The 20,815-nt window shown below is 45.1% G+C and overlaps 1 protein-coding gene across 1 annotated transcript in view; it reads right to left on the bottom strand.

Moving 5' to 3' along the window:
* RHBDL3 (rhomboid like 3) overlaps window positions 1-20,815 on the bottom strand; it is a 61,176-nt gene that overhangs the window by 10,227 nt on the left and 30,134 nt on the right. Inside the window, exons 3-6 of the mRNA XM_066565898.1 lie at window positions 14,262-14,420; window positions 6,237-6,461; window positions 5,019-5,167; window positions 635-747 (exon numbers count right to left, since the gene is read on the bottom strand). Coding sequence (XP_066421995.1) covers window positions 635-747; window positions 5,019-5,167; window positions 6,237-6,461; window positions 14,262-14,420 — 646 coding nt within the window. The remainder of the gene's footprint in view (window positions 1-634; window positions 748-5,018; window positions 5,168-6,236; window positions 6,462-14,261; window positions 14,421-20,815) is intronic.

Below are 20,815 nucleotides of genomic sequence, written 5' to 3' on the forward strand. Positions count from 1 at the left end.
ATGGCTGGAAAAAACCAAACAAACACTATAAATCTTGAACAAAGGCAGTCAATCACTGAGTTCCACTGTAAAGTTCTTGGTTGTTTTCACACCCTTCTTCTGCTTTAACTAGATTTTGATCTATTGACAGCTTCCATCACCTCCAAACTGCTGGAAATTCCAAACATAAATAAAAGCAATTCAGCGCAAACTAAAAATCAATCAGACCCCATGGCTTAATGATGAAATTAATTTTCCAGATTTCTGTGCACTGCTCACAATCTACAACCAAATACTTCTTGCTTACTTAGGCTGTAGAAAGGTGACAGACAGGATAAAAGGAGGAAGAACCGCCACAGGACCAGCATGACTCCATATTCAGGAAGATCATCTAAAGCAAGGCTATTTTAAAATAACAGGCAGTTGGTGCATTTTTAGCAGGTCTCCTAAACACAGAGTCTATGGCTACATAGAAATAGATGTCAAGCTGTACCATACTTTCTGTGTCCAGCCCTGCAAAGGATTTCAATGCACAGAAGATCAGTGAATGTTCCTCTCCTAATCCCAAATATCACAAAACATTTCTCCAACTCAAAAGCCAGCACAGACCATTTTCACTGCTCCTCCACCTGGGGCATGCAGAGGAGTCACCTACCTGCCACAACTCCTGCAACGTACACAAAACTGATCCTCGCAGCTCCGTGCACCATTTCCAGAGGAACCCCAACCAAGAGCTGAAGGACAACATTGAGCCCAAGGTGTTCTATCCTGCAGCAAGGAAAAACAACAGTTGTCCTCTTTTCCAATTCTTCATCTCCTTTCTCTACCACTGAGACACAGATATTTTGGAAAGAAAATCAAATAGCACCCAATTCACATAAGTAGACTAACACTGGGAAAAACAGTGATTCCAGAAAAAATCAGACCCAGAGTTTCTTCCCTCCTTGCTGCTTTTATCTTTTCCATATCCATGCAGGTCCTTTCAGCTAAAAATCTCGTACAATGTTTGGTTCTTAGTCAGACTTTTTTTCCCTTTTCCTTTGCTTGAAAAAGTTAAATGACTTGTCAAAAAAAAAAAAAAAAAGCAGCAAGATGGCAGCAGAGCCTGGAACAGAAGCCAGAAATTTGACCTGCTCCTTTCTTCTCCCCTCCTAATGATTCCACTTTTCCCTGCACACACCACACTGCCATGATGGGGAATGGTTGTTAAGAATGAGGTGAATGTAGAAGTTCCAGGAGAACTGCCAATTCCTGGTGCTGTAATGCTGCTTTACAGCATGGGTGTCTCACCCTCACCCTTTTCTGCTGTGCCTACTTCAATGGTCAGAATGGGAAGCAGAGGGCATTTTGATCTCTGCTGAGGTGCCCAGGTGTACTCACTGATGCTCGCTCTTCACCCACCCTTGTTCCCATTACAGCCAATAGCAAAACTCCAAAACTCCTGTTGAACACACAGGAAAAAGCTGGGCTGAGAGAACTCTTGCAGCAAGCCCCACTACCACACAGTGCAGGACCACTTGCAGCCTGCAGGCAGAGTGACAGCTCAGATGTGTATATTGGGTAGAGACTCCAGTGCAGCAGATCTCCCCTGAGCTGAATCAACAGCTTCAATTCAAGTTCTCTGTTGCTTCAATCAATATTACTTAACAAACCTGACCTGCCACTTTTCAAAGCTCTGTACAGACATTCATCTGTAGGGTCTTCCAGTGAGGTAACACCAGCACCAAGCCCTGAGCAGGATCCTCAACACTCTGCTAGTGTCTGAGATTTACCCTGGGCTCACAGGACTAGGTCCTACTGAATGATGACATCCCACTGGAGCCAAGGGTATCCTGCTTTTTGTATGAAGAGAACCTGCTTACAAAACAGATGGACCTAAATGACACAGTGGTACCCTTAATGCAGGAGGCCAGCATCTTTTGGGGAAAAGAGAGCAAAGTACCTAATGTCTTGGAAATATACATCCTATTTTATACAAGAAAAAGGTTGCTCACAGGCAGGCACTAGCAAACTTTGGATTAAGTTATATGCATTTCCACTGTTTTGATCTTTTTCATGTTACCATAGCAATTTCCCATACACAGCAGAGAAAAACACTGATGGTGAGATTCAGTAATGACAGAACAGTCTCACAAATGAGAATTTAAAGTTGGACTGCAAAAAAAGTGCTAGAAATGATACTGCAGAGAACAATCCTCTCCTGATATCTTAATAAGTTTATTTCCATTGAATTTCTCTCCAAAGATGAATTTCCCTCCTGCACAATACACTCAGGACTGCAATTTTTCATCATGGGAACCTGCTCCTGTAACTGAGTTCTTACATTACCTTCCTCAAGCCCTTTGAAGCCACTGGGCATGGTTAGCACTCACTCTGATCCCACATGCTCACAGAACGCTGGGAATTAAATTAGGAACAACCAACAAAGGTCAAAATGAGATCACTGAGATGAGTCCAAACATCCAAGTGCCCTTTCACAGAGGGGAGGGAAGAGGCTTTGGCTGGCACACAGTCAACATCATGAGGTGGCACCTGACATTTCCACACAAAGCACTGGGTCTTATTTTTCAAAGAAAGCTTTTGTAAGAGTTCAGCAAAGTTTATCCTGGACTCTGAAGTGACTGCTCTGATTCACAGCTGTTCTTAAAAGACTTCCCAGGAGCAATCCCATTCACTTCTCTTCCACATCATGCTAAGAGCTTTGAAGGCACCAGAGTCAATAAGTACCCATAAAATATAATTACCCTTTGCCAGTGCTGAATGTGTCATTCTTGAAATGACAATTTCATTGATTTATTAAGGACTTTCTCCTTCCCCGGGACCAAACAAATGGGACTGAGCATCAATGCAAGTCATTAGTTATGGCAGTGATACAAATGTGTGGGCTTCAGATTATCAACGTCTGCTTTCCATGAAAACAGAAGGGCAGAATTTACAACTTTGCCTTTTCAGCCCTTGACAAAGCTCCCTCCATCAGAACCAACACACAGCCTGTACATTTTTGGAATCTTTCTAGAGGCACAGCCAGCCAAGCCTTAGCAACTGCTGCCTTCTCAAACACCTTCCGGCTGCCACTTGCTCTTCAAAAAAAGACTGAGTGCACTAAATTAAGGAGCAGTCCACATTACCATTTAAAAGTCTCAGCTGGAAGCAGGGTAACAATAGACCCATGGCATTGTGTTATCCTCTCATTCGAAAATGAGAGGAGAATGATGGGCGTCCACTAAAAGACAATATTACCTTTCCAAGATTTATCTGTTTTCCTCACAAGAAAGGAGCTTAATACAGAGAAGTTAGAAATAAAGGAACATTTAGCTTAACTCCAGATACTGCAGATAAATCACAAGGTTTATTGTTCCAGTGGGACTCTCCATTGTTTTAAAGGCTGTGGAGCTAAAGGAGTTGGAATCCATCATGACGAGTCCCCTGCTCACCACCTTCCACTGTTCCACTCTGAGTCAGCCAGAGGTGAAATAAACCTGTGGGATTTTTTGGCCAGTGAGTGTGAAGAATGCCAGGGAACTGCCTGCTACGAGGGTGACCTGGCACAGGTTAGGAAAGCATGCCACAGAAAGGCATTTAATGCTGGGAAATTGTCCTTGTGCAGGTGTTTCTCCTCCAATGTATCCTAGAGCAATCTGTAGTTATAGAAGCAATATGGTAAAACACCACCACCATCAAAAGAAAGCCCAAATACAAATTAACTAACATTAGTTAAAATCGAGTGTTTCTTTCTTTTACAAGCCCAGTTTTCCCCATATTTTCAGTGATGGAAATTTCCACTTCGCATTTCATGTAACCTTAGCCTCATGTCTAAGCCCAGCAGTCCCCACGTGCAGGATGAAGTCTATGTAATATGGGCTCTTTGGAGGGATTCAGCATGCAGAGGAGAGAGGCTGTCACATTCAAAGTTTCTTCTAAAACCTTTTCCCTACTCTTCCCTTGGGTGGAGTCTGTTTTTATCCAGGGATCTGGGGCACATTTTGTGCTCCAGGGTAATTACACACCAAGGAAGTTATTCCATGGCAGGGAAGAGACATCAGCATGTCTTCCATCAGAGATGTGGAAAAAAGGCACATCTCTTGATCTTTCTGGCCTTTCATAGAAGAACATTGACTGATGGAAATATAGGCTTTCTATTTAAGAACAAAGAGTCCTTATGCAGTTTCAAACTCTACACTACTGCTGAAAGGCTTGCTGCTGTCATTTTTCAATGACAGAATTAAAGAAAATTGCAATTATCTGCCAGGAATGTGTGAAGATAATAATCTGAGAAACTGCTCAGAGGGGGTAGAATGTTTTGTACAGGGATGAACTTTCCAGTGACACTTGCTCATCACCATGGCATCACAAACATCACACAATTAAGTCTATTTAAATTTTGTGAGGACTAGCACAGCTGAGAAGAACAAAGTTAGAATCCCCACACCTTGTATATTCTTCCTAAGTCTGCTACATACCTCCCATGGGATGAAGGAGGATTCATTTTATTGTGCACCTTCATTTTGCGTGGACACCATTCTGTGTCCATCTGGTCACTCGAGACTGTCAACTCTTCAGGAATACTCAGTTTGCCCAGTGTGTACAAAATGGAGTTCAGGCTTGACACAGCCTTCTAGGCATTAGCTCAGTCCCTACAGAAGGGACTGAGTGATGACAGGGCCCAGGCACAGGAATTTAACTGACTTTTCCAACATCCTGTATTTTTAAATACCAGTCCAGCATCTTTTCAGACTTGTCCTACCACCTGCACAGCTCCTTTAGTGGAACACTGGGCTTTGACCTGGTTTTAGGAAGTGCACAGTAAGAAGAAAGTGTGGTCCCAACACTGCTGGGGAGAAGAGCAGCATCTGTTAAGTTCCTTTTATTGCCTCGTCCCTTCAGAGAGCTGTGAAGGTTTGCACTTCATTGCCCACCAGCCCACAACATCTTCAGATTTTTACACACAATTTATAATTGAGCTTTTAAAATTTAATTCTGAGCTGATTCTGTCACTTCCTCTATCTCTCTGGGGAACCTGAACTGTTGTAAGTACTCACCCTGCATGCATGAATATGTAGGTTAGGTACCTCCAAGCCTGGGCCCGAAGCTGGGGATGGTACAGTAATGCATTCTTCAGGTACAAGGGGTGGCTGACTTGCAGCACAAATCTGTCTAAGACCACTCCATTGTAAAGAAAAAAGGCAACCTAGAAGAGCAGAGAGATTCATTGGTTACCAAATGCCTTTTCTCACCAACAAGTACCTTTTAGCTAAAATAATGGAGAAAAAGTAATATATAAAGAACTTTTCTCCCATTTGACAGCTTCACACAGCATGAAATTCCCTGTTTTGAGGAACCTGCAACACATTTAACTGTATTGAACACATGTAACTGTATTTGTAACACACCAGCCCCTGAGTCAGAGGAACCTGCTCCCAGTCAGCACCCTACTATCAGTGTCATATCCTACTCTGTATTTACTTGAGCACATTACTCAGCAAATGTGCAAAGATCTCATTTGGGCAACACATGAGCAGGTCAGAATATTTAACCCAGAGGTTCTCTCCCCTCCTTTTTCTCTCCACTCACAGAACAGAGGTAGCTGTACAGAAATTTCTAATTCCATTGACTGATCCATTTCTCTAGAACTGTCCTGTTTTCACACCTCAAACAGTTTTGCTCTCATTTCCCAAACTGTGTAGTCCCATATACAGATTGTTCCAGTGACAGGATCACAGTGTCCACTTAAACACACTCCAACAGGCAACCAAAATGCCACCAGCTTCATGTCTGTCCTTGTCCAGGTCTGAACAAGTCCCTCTCTGTGGTGGTGTTTGCAGGGGTCTTAGGATGAGGGAAGAGACGAAAATGTTGACTCCATGTTTCAGAAGGCTTGATTTATTATTTTATGATATATATTATACTAAAACTATATTAAAAGAACAGAAGAAAGGATTTCAGCAGAAGGCTGGCTAAGAATAGAAAAAGAATGATAACAAAGGCTTGTGACTGACCGAGACAGTCGGGACAGCTGGACTGTGATTGGCTATTAATTAGAAACAACCACATGAGACTAATTACTGATTTACTTGTTGTATTCTATAGCAGCAGATAATCATTGTTTACATTTTGTTCCTGAGGCCTCTCAGCTTCTCAGGAGAAAAAATCCTCAGGAAAGGATTTTTCAGAAAATATCATGGCTCCACCTGTCCAACCCTGACTGTGTCCCAGCAGAGCCTCTGGCAGTGTGGGGAGGCTCCCAGGGAGGTACTTGCCTCCACAATGGTGATGGTGATCATGAACCAGGGCGGGGGGCAGCAGGTGTAGCTGTCATAGTACCACTTGCGGTCGATCTCCCGCGGGAGGGTCTCGTAGGCCACGTGCCGGATCAGCCTCTGCGAGAGGCTCAGCCCTGTCTCCTCCAGCAGGGCCTTGCTGCACAGCCTCCTGTTCCCCTGCAGGATGGCCTGGCGGAAACTGTTCGACCTTTTGTTGCTCATCTGGTAAAAGGGAACAGAAGAAACCGTGAGTACAAAGCAAGGCCTGGCACAGTCATCAGGGAGAATAGTGCCAGTTTGGCAGCACCAGATCCAGGCAGGCAGGAAAGCACCACCAGGCTGAGCTTTAGGAACCAAGTCTTGGGACAATGACAGGGTGCACTGAAAACTTGGGGTGCAAGGAAAACGAGTACCACAGTCTACCATTATGATGTCAACAAATGAGGTCAGGGCAGAAATCTGGCAAGGCAGAGTGGAGGCTGCTGATGCACCTGGCTGAGCTCTATGGCCCATTCTCCAGCCTTCCATGCACTTTCTTCACCATCAGTTATCACAATCCATATTCCTGTGCCCTCCTTTCCTCTGCTCCTCCTGCTCTATCAAACTTCCCTGCAGTCTCAGGGCAGGAAATTTCTCAAAAATGTAGCAGCAGGCTTTTTCACAGCACATCTAACCCTTGGGGCAGGAGTTAGCTCTGGGCAAAGAAAATGATCTCTTTGTGTAAAACAAAACTGCCTGAGCAACAGCAACAAACAACAAATTAATCGCCTGTACAAGCTGTCTTAGCTCCTGTAAGCCTGCAAGTCTTTACAAGGCTTCTTTTATAAATTATCCTCAGTGGGGGCAGGCTCTGAGATGGCACAGGCTTACAGCTAATTTGTATATGCATTATCACCTTACATGCATAAATTTAGCTATCTTTCTGAGTATACACTTTACCAGTTTGGATGCATAATTAAAGCAATTGCATTTGCAAATTAGGCAGATGGAATTTTATGCTTAGCCTTCTGGGGGTGGAGGAACAAACCAGGTCTGAAAGAGCTTACTCCAAGATTTGTATAATTGTTAATTAGCCCTGATGTCAAACAAACCTGCTGCATTAGAGCCACTGTCTGTACTGGCTGAATCTTTGGCAGGGAGCTCCAAAGGCTCACTGTGCACACAGGCTGCAGCAGGGGGACCTTCCACTGTAACAGGCAGCAAAGCAAACATGACAGCCTGGTCCTTCTTCTGACAGAGCTGCTAACTGCTCTCAAACCACCAGCACATCCAGCCTCCCAGAACCAAGGGAGAGAAGACACTCAGCAGCAGTTGTCTTGGATCATGCTGGTTTCAGCTGATATCCCAAAGCCAGCAAAGCCCAGAGCTTGTGTTCTCAGTGCCCAGGCAGTTAGGGAATTGCTCCAAGCTGGACCAAGCTGCTTAAATACAGTAATCACTGCAGGGAGCCACCTCCTGTTAATCACTGGAGGAAGGCAAGGGGCCATCTGAGGTGATGGCACTGCGACCTGCTCTGCCCATCCCTCCTTAGCATTCATTTGTAGCCTGTCCCTCCAACACAGAGGAGCACTGACCATCAGTTGATGTTCTTATACTTTTTTTAAAACTGAAGAAAAATTTGTTGTTGTTGTTCTCTTTGAGTTGTTTCAGCGAGATGTTTTACCCTAACAACTCTCCCCATTGTGGTATTTCTCCTTTGCTCTCTCTTTCCTTTGTTGATTTAGAAAACACTTTAAAAAAAAGAACATTTCTTGTAAAAAAAGCAGAAAAACAAAGAAGGAAAAAAAATGTTCACAAGGTCTCTCTCTCAGTCTTCTCATGTCTATCATCCAAAGGCCTGTATCTAAAACTGGGGAAGATGAGGGGGGAAAAATTGTTGTGGTCCTCTGTTGCATTAAGAAAGCCTGTTCATACTGAAGGATAATATTTTCATAGAGAAACATCCAACAGGTACAAGGCTTTCCTTAGCATGTGTGAAATGCCTTTTGCTAGGTAAGAGATGTACCTCTGTTTCGAAGATACTTTTAGCCACTTAATGACCTCTCTGTGTCCACAGAAGAAAGCTTAATTCCAGGTTAGTTCAGAACAGCCTTTTAGAGATGTTCTGCATGTGCTCTCTTACAAAGTTCATTCTTTTCTCTCTGGCTTTGCCCCTCTTATGGACAGGAATAAATTCAGACTGAAACTATAAAATTGCCTGAAGACGCCAGACAGTTGACTGGAGCTGCTGATCTGCTTATTCCAATTACAGTGATAAATGGGATTTCCTGCCTACCACAAAACACTCAGTGCTTTTCCCTGTTGCAGCACTTCAGTGGAAAAGATAATAATTTCCAGAGTCAAGGAAAATCATCATTTCAGCATCAAGAAGTGCTGGCCACCCTCAGCAGATGATCACCTCATCAGTGCAGAGATTGCCAAGGGAGATGGGCAGGAAACTCCAAAGGCTGCTCTGTCCATGGTTAGGATCATATCAAAGATTTCTTTGCATCTGTTGAGCAGAGGATCCTAAGGAGGCACCCTGAACTCGTTTGTTACTGTTACAAGGAACTGGCTCAGTTCAGTCATCTGAACTCAGCACAGCCCCATCAGTCCAGTGTCTTCTCTGCAATAATGCTTGTGCTGCCCATGGAGCCCAGAAAACAGCCAGGGCACTGCAAATTCATCACCATGACATTTCTGAAGATGTTCCTCAATATACTAAAAACAAAACAGGGAAAGGTCTTCTTAGATTTACGAGCAAAATATTGCAGGATCACGGTAAGTCACAGTTCAGATGACCAAAGCCTCCACTGGCTCTCGTGAGGATGGGAAACTGGACTACTGTTCAGCAGAAAGCTCTGCCTTCCTTTTTCCAGAGACGAAGATAAATCACAGGACATTTCACAGCCCACACAGAAGCTAACATGGAAGGGACAGGAAAACATTTGCCAGACCCTCTTTAGAGCAAAGGACATGGAGAGAAGGTCCAGGTTCCCTCTACATGCTGCAGTCTTGGCATGGTTTTACACCCCAATAAGGCAGGGACACAGTGTCAGGAGTGTGTCAGATGTGCTGAAAAGCCCCCACAATCCCTCAAGATGTGGATGAGTGTATGTACTGAGTCCTTGTTTAAATCAGACCTCTCAGGAAGGAGGCATCCTGCTGGTCCCCACCTGCATGCATTGCCCACAGCACCAAGAGGAGATGATCTCCAAAGAGACAGCACAGCTGACTGCCAGGGCTCAAGCAAACACGGCAATCCTGGCCCTACTCACATGGTCTTTGGATCAAGCTAGGAGGAGATGGGCATGAGGAGAGGCAGAGGATTAAATCAGTATTGCTGCTCTCACCAATTCTTGATGAGAAGTCTATTTTGTTCCTCAGACTGACTTTGGAAGACTCAAATCTTCCCAAACAGAGTCTCGCATATGGTCACAATTTGCTGACTGGATTTTGGAATTACATAATATTGGTATTTATGAGTCAAGTATTTAATCATCAGCTGAAAGAACACTTGGCCCATTGTTGGCCTGCACATAATCATGGCTCCAGGAGCCCAGGGCAGCTCACCCCACTTCTCTTCATGCAATTGATCTAGGACTTCTTTAATGAGTGTGATATTAAAGCTGCAAGCAGATGGGTACAACAAACAGTATGTGGAGAGAGAAGATAGCAGTGGGGAACAACACATTCCCTTAGTCCTTCCTGCCTGCAAAATGGTGTTCTGCAGAGAGAAAGAAATTTCGCTTGCAGAAGAGCCAGGCTGAGCTGACTGGTACCCAGGTGGTGCCATCTCTGTCCTTTGGCATCACCCTACCAAAACAAACCAAGGCTTAGGGCTGGAGCTCTGCTCAAGAGCTGGGTTTGATACCTCTATGCAAATGGAACATTTTTTCCTACTTAGATCTGAACCTGTCTTCAACACTGAAAATGTCAACATTTAGGATGGCAAGAGTAGAACAGTGACAAACTTTGATGAAGTACAAAGCCCTGCCTTTGTTTAGCACACATGGCACTCCAAAATTACTCTGGGATAATCTGCAGCTTGCAAAGGAAGTTGTCCATCCCCACTGGCAGACCAATTTCTCTGTCTTCCTTGGATACCTGTAGTACTGTGGCTACCTCAGATAATCAATAGCCAAGTCATGTAGTATTTCCCCCATCTCCAATTTCAGGGCTTGTGTGGGGCACAGTACCCCTTTTATGGTTTTATTCAGCCTCACTCAGAAGGTTTGGAAAACACGGATTTCTGCCGATTACCTACTGGCATCTTTGAGACTGGTCTCAAGCTATTTTTAACACAGGCAGCTCTGTGACAGGCAATGCATTCAGCTCTCCAGCTCTGATCCTCCAAGACACAGAACATTAAATCAGAAGTTAGCACAAGCTTTTTAAAAGCCTCTGCCAGCTCCAGTTTTATAACCCACTTTACTTACAAATGCAACCTCTCCAATCAATTTTGCTTTCAAGATTCACATTTATTTCCTTCCCTCTGCCCACACTTCTACAAAATGCTAATGTGGGTAGAGACAGCTTTCCCCAAAATGCATATCTCAGCATTAAGTTCATCTGTCACAGATGTTCACATCCTCTGAGCCAACCAGGTAGCACTTTCCCAAACAGTATCAAAGGGAAAAAAACCTGAATACCAAATACCAACATTCTGATCTGGTTGACCGAGCAGTGGTTTACTCAAGGGATTCAAAGAAAGACGCAGGAGAGACAAAATAAATTATCCCTGCTCAAGGTTTTGCCTGATTCCTATTAAATGTGCCAGGCTTAGGCCTTCCAGCACTTCCAATAGAAAAGGTAAAACACTTTCAAATTGCAAGGTTACTTGAAAGAACATTGCTTGCAGGACAAGACTAACATTGTGGTCCAAATAACATTGTTACACAGTGCTTCAAAAATGTGCGCTGTTCACGCTAAAAATGAGGTAGAATTAGCCTGTCCCTAGAAGCCAGCAAGGCCAGGGAAAGCAAAGCAGGTAGTGATTCTTGATCTGGAAAATAAAGGATGTGCATTTAATTAAAATATTTTGCTCATTACTGAGATATTACATCGACTTCAAGTTACTACAAAGCCACAGCTAAACATTTCTGTTGGAAGCAGCAGTGTTTTGTTTTTCCCAAGTCACATGAACTCTGTCTTAGAGCTTACTACTTACTGCAAAAGCTCTATTACAGCTCACAGGATATTATGTGAAGTAATCCAGGTCTGCCAACAGCAACTGCTGTTCAGCAAGAATCCCAGCAAATAATATCTCAAGTATAATTAACTCCTGGCTTGTCTCTTCTCTGAAAGTAGCAAAGTTAGTTAAACACCTTGATTCACTATCTCCTCCTGTGGCCCATGCTGTTCACAGCCAGAATTTTCTCTGTGCATCTCTTTCCACAATGCTGCAAAGCAACCAGAGAGCAGAGATGCACAAGATGTCTCCACTTGTACAGGAAACACTTTTGTTACTCTGCACTGTCTCAGACACAGCATAAGAAATCCCATCTGAAACTGCTTTCTGCCATTACTACAAACCACAGTGCAGAAACAGAAATGGATATGATTGCAGCATTGTGTTTTACAACTACATGAGCTGAATTTCATACACACAGAAGTAATTTCCAATGAGCTGCCTATCTTATCTTTTTGAGCCTTTTCTGTTTGCAGATCACACCAGGAGTTTTCATCTTCCTTGAATTTATTCATTTCTCAATTTATTTCCTAAGTGCTTTCTGGCATCTAGTCTCATATTTTAAAACTTATCAATTTCATAAATTTAAGTTGCTTTGCTGAGAGCAGGCATACGTGTGGATGTTGCTATTAAGGTGAGAAGTCCTATAATTACATTTTTGATGTATCTAGAAGTTCACAAAACATTTTGGACATCAGAGGATAACAAAGCTTTGCTCAATAGCAGTCCTTTAGCTGGGGATCACAGTGCCTGAGAGAGCAGGCAGAGATCTTGCTGCTCATAATGATGCTGGAGAAAAGGAAAACCATACATTACAGAGCCTTGCTTGTAAAGCTTCTGGTTTAGTAAAAGGTCAGCCTTTCCATCCCCACACCCAGCAACATCGTTTTTGGCAGCAGATCAGTTCTTGCTAAGCTACTGAAACAGACAAATTAACCTGAGCATAAAGCAGAGAGGGCTAATGATCATCAAGCACAAACATGCACCTAAACACCATCACACCGAGGGTTGACAGCTAGGAGGTGAAGGAAATCCCTAATTTCACAGTGATTCTGTATCAACTGTGCTGCTTCTTTCCATCAGGAAGTTCAAAAGAAAGTTCAGAAGGAGCCCTAAAAAAAAGTTTGGATGCTGGAAATCAATAGAAACTAGAGGAGAAGTGAGAAAAGAGATGTCATTTGTAAGTAGTTTAATGTTTTGGCATTTGCATTGCCTATTGATTAGAAAGTGCAAAAAATGCAGACGAGGATAGAGGGGCTGGTGACAGGAAAATCAATGGCTTCTTTATAGGAGTCATTCAATAGTAGTGAAAGAAATTTGCTGTTTTGCAAAAACCACATCACCTGGGTGTGAGCTGGCACAGCCACCTATTCCCAAAGGAGGAGAATGTCCAAGCATTTCAGCTCCCACCTACCTCTCATTAGTGTGTGCTGCTCCTGAGCCCTGTGGAGCAAGGAGAGAGAAAAAAGCCCAGTTCTATTCCTGAGCCTGTTGCCAATGTGTTGGCTGGCCCTAGGCCATCATTTCTGTAAAAGAAATTCGATGATGCCTCTTCCTGCTACCTAAGTGTTGTGCAGCCCAATTAGTGAATGCTTGCACAGTACTTTGAATATCCCCAACTGTGGAACAAGCAGCTGTTACTATAAATACTCTGCTGAGCACTGAGGACCACACTGTTTGTTATGCTGGAGCTGAGGAAAACCTCACACTGTGTAATCTGTTTAAGAGTTGCTGCATTTATTCTACTGTGTCCCTAGGCATGGGCAAGGGGCTTACAAGACTGCCTGGTTAGATACAGCAGGTTTATGTCATTCCAATAAAGTCACTTCACCTTGACACTGCCCACAGCCTGATGGAGGTCATGACCTGGGTCCTTGATAGCTGGGCCATGTTATCATACTTCTCTGATAAATGTGAAAACAGGACATATGCAAGACTCTTTCTAAACCAAGAACATGTGCATGAGTGACCGTGACAAATGAAGGGATCAAATCCCTCGTTGTCTGCAGAACACACAGAGATACAAATTACTGTGCTCAGCAACAAGGACACACCCAGCTTGCCACAGAAACCTCAGAGATGTCACCAACTTCCATTCCTCTTTGACTCTGTCACCCAGGCTTATATTAATATTGCACTAAATCTGGGATTCAGGTGTTCAATGACAGAGTAAGAACAAGGCAAAGCCTCTGAATGGCCAGTGTCCAAGATACATTGCAAACAACATTTCTAAGCCATCCTGGGCACCTGACAACACATGTCTGCAATTGTGTTGACTCAACAAACTGCCTTGACAAGAAACAGAGCAATCCCTTCACTAATTGACTCATTAGTAGAGATAGAGAGGCATCCAGATCATGACTCATGCACTCTGAGACACCTCACCTGGCATAAAATGAATGTGACCTAGAAACAATTTATCCCTGTTGCTGTTGATGCCTACAGCAGTGCAATATGACTCCACCCAGCATGTCAACACGTTAGCTACATATTTTTGTCTGGAAGTGGTGAAATCTCTAGATAAAACAGGAGACATCCAGACTGACAGACCTCTGCTTGCAAACAAATGGCTCATTATAGCAGCTAGCAAATGATACTGAGAGCAAAAACTTCCAAAGTAGCAGCAGCCATTCCTTCATGATATTACTACAGTTCCCACAGTTCCTTCCCATGCAAATTTGTTTCCCTGGAAAAATCAGAAGCAATTTGACTCTTGCTGAAGCAAGTCCATGCAGAATATGATGCAGCAAACACTGGTGTTAATAAAGGGAGGGAAAGAGACACTGTGCCTCAACAGCCCATGTTTTAAGCAGAGCCAAGGACTGACAGGCCCTACCAGCCAGAGCACTCACCAGGTTGACGAAGTCCTGGTAGCAGATCCTCCCCTCAGAGTTGCTGTCTGCCAGGGCTAGCAGGACCTCCAGTTTGTGGGGGTCCAGCTCTGAGCCGTGCCTCTGGAGGAGGGAGCGGAACTTCTCCGTGCTGATGTAGCCAGTGTTGTCAGGATCAAACTGGGAGAGGAGAGGAGAGTGCCACAATTAACAACCCCACATTACACACAGCTCTGTCCTCCTGTGCATTCATCACCCACTGCAAACCCACAGGGACCCAGGGGCTGCTCTAGGCTTTGGTGACACTGCCCTGCAATCACCCAGGGACTGGAAAGCACCCTGCTGCAGAGAGGGGTGAGTCCAGGCATCATCATCCACCCAAGCTTCAGCTACATCAGCTCCCTTCACCTTCCTGCCCTCTGCATCATCATTTCTCTTGTCTATTTTTTATATCTCTTTCTATGTGGAACATCAAGCAAACCAGAGATGCAGTGTGTGAGATAAAATGCACTGAAAACAGTTTTACTCCACTATTTCCTAACACAATTGCACAACAGGAATATGCCACCCCTCCTCAAGCCCCTTCCATGCTCAGTGTTTCTGACAGTCACCTTTCCAGATCATCTCTACAGATGCCTTCACTATGGTAAGTGCTTTCACTGCTGAAGAGCTATTTTAAGACAGTTGGGAAAGAAAATCTTTGGACAGGAAGCAAAGCAGATGAACACCATGTCAAACTAAAAGTGACAAAGCAGCCACACACCATTTTGAGAATGTAAGCCAGAGTCATTAGAAGGAAAGTCCCAGGTGAGACCTGGAGTGAATCCCACTCTGACCAAAAACATCACTGTTTTCCCTGAGCCTAAGTGGGTAATCTAGACATGCCACTGATGAAAAGAGACACCTTTACAAGGCTGTCCAAACTAATGACTGCTCCAGTGGCCTCTAGGGCACTCTGTGAGGGGCTGCCAGCTCACAGGGCACAGCCTCAGCCCTGACAAAGGCAGTGCTGGCACCACACCGAGCACCTTTCTGATGTGCTTGGAAAACGAGTGGCTGCAAGCTGCCAGACCAGTCTGCACTAGCCCTGGTGCAGTCTGATCTCTACCAGTTTTCTGTTGCTGGGAGATTTTGCCTTTGATTTCCCAAACTTGGCTGTGAGGACCCTGGTGCTCACTGGCCTCCTTTTGTAGATAATGATATCAAGCTTGTTGGCTGGATTGAATGGCTGTCAGGGGGCAGGGTGGTCAGGAGGGAGTCTTTTCATGGAAACATTTGGGACATAATAGGCCTTGGCAGAGCCAAAAAGGTCCTATCAATCCTCACTCTTTCCTAATGGAGAACAAAAGTTGAGCAGGCGCTGGGCCTTCGATCAGACACAGTGGAGGGAAGTGCCTTGGCAAGGGAGGGGTAGGAAGGAGGATGTGGCAGAGGATGCAGCCTGCCAGCAGCAGGGCTGAGCAGAACAGCTATAAAACAGAGCAGCCTCAGGCATGGGCTGCTTGTTTAGAAGCTGTAGCGCCCATGTGTGAGGATCTGGCTCCATCTCCTTCTGGCCTGAACACCTTTGCCCCACTGCTCTGCTCTCCCCAGCTGCTTGGCTGAGGAGGAGCTGTCTAACCTGAGGAGGGGAGGTCACAGCTCCTTGCTGGAGTAGGACTATCTCCCTTTGGTCAAAGCAGCAGCCCCTCTGTGAAAAAGCTGCTGGGGATTACACAAAACAAAATAAACCAAGTGACCTGCGGACAGTCAGAGCTGGGCACTCTCTCCTGTTCTCTGCCAAAGGTTGTCCTGCCCTTGTGAGGTGGCCTGGATGTACCTCCCTGACAGATGGCACCCAGAGCCAAAGGTGGATTTCATCAGCTGTTTACTGTTAAACAAAGGCTTAATATAAATCCCTGGAGAAGTTTAGCTCCTCTACTCTGGCCCACTCTGATGCTTTGAGTTAACAGATCAAACTCTAAAACCAACCCCAAAAGTCAGGGCTTCTGCACTCAGGCTCAGCTCTGATGAGTTTTGGCTCTTGCTGTGACTCTCAGGCCAGCCTGTTTGTGGTGCACAATCCCAGACACACATACCCAGGAAATAAAGTATTATTAGCACAATACCTGGGGTGACCTTTCTCAAGGGGAATTTGTAGGAGCTGTGAGATGAGTCATTCAGTGAATGGATCTAAGACCTGCAGCCCCATAGATACTGCTCTGTTCATCCCTGTTTCTCAAAAATATTTGACCTAACCAACATCTTACTTAACTGCACCACTTTAACTGTGTCTTGATATTTAAAATGCCAGAACCTAGCTTGTCTAGGATAAAACCATTTGCTCCTTGAAGGCTTAAGTACTTCTCTACATTGAGGGCCAGGGTCAGCACCCAAGGTGTGGGACTCTCCCCATGCTGTGTGGTCACTGACTTTGCAGGAAGACCAAAGGCTGCAGCCCCAGGGAATATGGCTATTCCTTCAAAGGGCAGATGAGATACAGAGCTGCAGCACACAGGCCTCCAGAGAACAAAAGAGCTGCTGAGATCACAAACCACTTTTCCCAGATTTTGTTCTGCTTTCAAGCCTTCCAAAAAGAAGCATTTTGTAACGAAGAACAGAAATTACACAACGGCTTCAGAGCTTCAACCCAGCCCACAAGGACACACTAATGATTTCAGGCTCACTAGTGCTGGAGCTGATACATCCTGTCACTCAGGATGTTGTTGTTACTGGCTGCTGCCTTCCAAAGGCGCAGCTGAAGCTGTAGCTGTCTGCTGGCTACAAGTGAATCTGCTTCTTTCTCACACCAATAGGCACCAGCATTCCTCCTTCAGCTCACTGAAGTCTTGCTGCTTGCTCCACAAAAGTCAAAGCAGTGGCAGAAGGTAGCTGGTGTTTTCTGTAGTGTAATTTGGCTATCGAGTCTCTTCTCCTCTTCCATGTTATTATATATAATTATTTTTGGCACCATGTTAATGATAATAATTAGAAATAAGTGTGAAGTAAAACAGTGCATCTGCGCAATGTGAGAGTAAGAGATGAACAATGATCAACTGACATCTGAACTGAAATACCTCAGAGCAGGGCACAGGCTCCACAATCTGGAGCAGAATGTTTTACTGTCAACCCCAGCTGTAAAGAAGTCCTCTTATTTATGTTTAAACAAATTTTTAATTGTACAACATTTCGCTATAAAAAGCATGTAAAAATTTCATCTGTCACCACTCAAAATCCACACCAATACTTCAAAATGCTTCAAACCCTGTTTCTGACATCACAGCTATCCACAAAAATCAAGAGGTTGAGCAGGTCCTGCATATCCTGTGTCCCTACACAAGGCAAATCATAGAATCACAGTATGTGCTGAGTTAGAATGGACCCATTAGGATCATCGAGTCCTCCATGCTCCATCCAGCTCCTGGCCCTATGCAGGACAGCCCAAGAATCCCATCATGTGCCCGGGAGTGTTGTCCAAACGTTTCTTGAACTCAGACAGGCTTGGTGCTGTGACCACAGCCCTGGGAGCCTGTTCCAGTGCACAACCACCCTTAGATATTCAACCTAGACCTATCCCTGACTCAGCTCTAGCTGTCTCCTTGACTCCTGTTGCTGGTCATAAGAGCAAAGAGATCAGAACCTGCCCCACATGTGGATGTTGAAGACCACAGTGAGGTCTCTCCCCAGTCTCCTCCAGGCCAAACAAACCAAGTGACCTCAGCCACTCCTCACACGGCTTCCCCTCAAGACCCTGCATCATCCTCATGGCCCCCTTTGGACACTTTTTAACAGTTTCATGTCTTTTTCATAATATCATGCCCAAAAGTACACACAGCAGTCCAGGTGACGCTGCACCAGTGCAAAAACATGTGACAGCAGACTCAAAACACTCAGCTCCATCAATTATACAAGAGAAAACTGACCTTTGCTAGGCGCTTCATGCATTTATCCATGGCGATCTCCTCCGGGGCCAATTGTCCCACAAGCCCAGCCGAGCATCAGGGTCTCACCCGGGGACAGGCAGTGCCTGCAGGCAGCAGCAGGGCCGTGCTGAGCCTGCTCCAGCCCCACGGGGAGCAAAGCTCCCACAGCACAGGCACCACAGAGCCTTCCCTCAGCACAGCTCCTTCTGCCTGTCCACGGTCTCGGGCAGGCAAGTGATCAGGGACGAGGAAGCCGTTTGCCCCCCCTCGTGCCCCCAGACAATGGGACACTAACGGCAATTTCATGCAAGGTTTCATCCGCATTTCAATGACAATCACCCTTAACTCCCTTGATCCTCAACCAGGCTCTTAAGCAAAAATGTAAATATGTTAATGACCGTAGCAGCCATCTGACCCAGGATCTTAATTCCCTGGCCCAAAACAATCTGTTTTTCTCCTGTTTCTTCCTTGTATTAGAGAAGACACACCACAAACTAACAGCAAAACCACTAGATAAAAGTAAGGTGAGGGGACCTCACAAAATGTGATGAAAATAGAAAATTCAGTTGAGGAAGGAAAATGAAATCTCAAATTGTTCCTCTTCTTTAATTAAAGACACATCAGCCACGGTTGAGTGAGCAAGTAGGGTGGAGGCTGGTGCTGCAGACAGACAATGAGTATCTTGGGAAAGCTCAGACATTTCAGAGTGCAGCCAGCTGCTCCTCTCCCCATGGCTAACAGCCCTCAGGGGCATGGGGGCAGCTGGAGAGTCAACAGCTGAACTGGGCACAACAGCAGGATCCTTGGCTGCCTTTAGGATTGCAGGAACAGAGTTTGCTACCACCCATAGTTTCCTCATTGAAGGGCTTTGTCTCAACATCACCAAAGCCCCACTTGTCTTTCCAGTGGGCAAGGCTCCAAGCAACTTCATCTAATTTGGAAATTAGCCTTGAGTTGGACCAGTTCCTTGAAATCTGAGTCATTCTAAGGTTCGGTGGTGTCTTCACTTTTGGGAGAGACTGGCCTGGCAGTGTCAGGCCTCCTGGCACTGACCCCAGCTCTGCTTCCAGACTAGGAGATTCTGCAAAGAAATTGCCCTGAGCTTCAGCTTCTCCTCCCTATTATATAGAAATGAAACCCCTGATTCATTTCCCCCCAGAAAGAAGCTCTCAATAGTTGGCCTGTTTCTTATTTACATGTAGGTCCTTTTCCACTGGAAAGTGGAAATTGCATGCAACATCTTTTCATCTTCAAGGATTTCAGAAACCACTCTGAGCTTTGCTGGATGGAACTCAGGTGGCACAGTCTCTGCAGTCTAGGAATACTTAATGATCCCACTCTCTCTTCTAAAGGAGAGAAGTGCATGTGAAAAATCCTGATCCAACAGAGAGGAAGGCCAGTCAGAGGTAAATGTAAATCCATGAAATCCAGCTTCCCACCATTTAAAGTCACCTCATCTGAGTTGCCTGAGCACACATGGTAAACCATTAGTGCTGGCTCCAGTGACGCACGCCCGCCTCCCCTGTAAATAATGAATTTACTCACCACTGCCCAGACAATATAAAGTGATTAAGGGCTGTCCAGCAGTACTTTTAGGGCATGTTAGATTGCTTTGACCTGAGGTGAACCCGAGGGCTGGAAACATCACCCAGCTCTCAAAAGCCAGATTGCTTTTAAGCACAGAGGATAGTCCCTCACCAAGCAGTGTTCCCAGAAACACCTGCTCCTCAGGAAAGATGCAGTGAGAGCACAGAGCTGCCCAGCTCAGCTCTCACCTAGGCCAGGAGGCATCCCAGAGAAGAGGGCCTGTCACCTGGATTTGGATGTCTGCATGTAGCACATGGCAAAGTGGAGATAGATGGGGCTGGTATAAGATTCTCTCTTTTCCCTGAACAGCAGAATAGCCTGAAAGACCAGGTTCATGAGCTAGTTGGCCAATCTATAGAGGCATTTCTGTTTTAATTTTTTTCTCCTACTGTCTTAGGCATAAAGACAAGGAAGGGACCTACATTACTACCATCTGTTGTTACCTTCTGCAGAAGCACTTCATCTAAACAGACAGTAGAAGCACAGATTCAACAAGAATGAGAGAATCAAAAGATTCTCTCAGGAGTGTGCCCCTACTCAGTTCTGAGGCAGACTGGAAAGAGGGCTAGGAGCCAGATTTGATTTTTGGTATTGCCAAGATTGCTGGAGTGAGCCCACAGACTTGTGTGGTGGTGTGATTTCCCCATCTACAGGGCACAGACACCACACCTGTGTTTCTGTGATCCAGCACAGTGAGGGCTGGGGAGAACTCAGAGTGTGGCTGGATGGCAAAGGGCAATTGCCAACAGTGTCCCTGTGAACAGAGATGGCCTCCTGGGGAGGTTTCAGGTGCAGAAAACTATCAGACTTCCCAAAGCCAGTGACAGCTGGACACCACACTGAACTTCTTGACTCTACAGAGGTCTGCATAACCTGGTCCATAGCCACCATAGGTCAAGCAAATCCTACACTTGGAGACCCCAGTAATTTCTGACCCACAGCTTGCAGGGGAAACCTATCATGCTCAGCCACATACCCAAATTCATGTTTCTGACTCCATGCTCATTTTTAACACAACTCTCTTCCTTATCCATCCTCTGCCTGTGGTTTTCTTGCTGCAAGTCCTTGCTAAGACAGAGAGGACAG

The sequence above is a fragment of the Molothrus aeneus genome, chromosome 26, assembly GCF_037042795.1.
Source record: "Molothrus aeneus isolate 106 chromosome 26, BPBGC_Maene_1.0, whole genome shotgun sequence".
NCBI lineage: Eukaryota > Metazoa > Chordata > Aves > Passeriformes > Icteridae > Molothrus > Molothrus aeneus.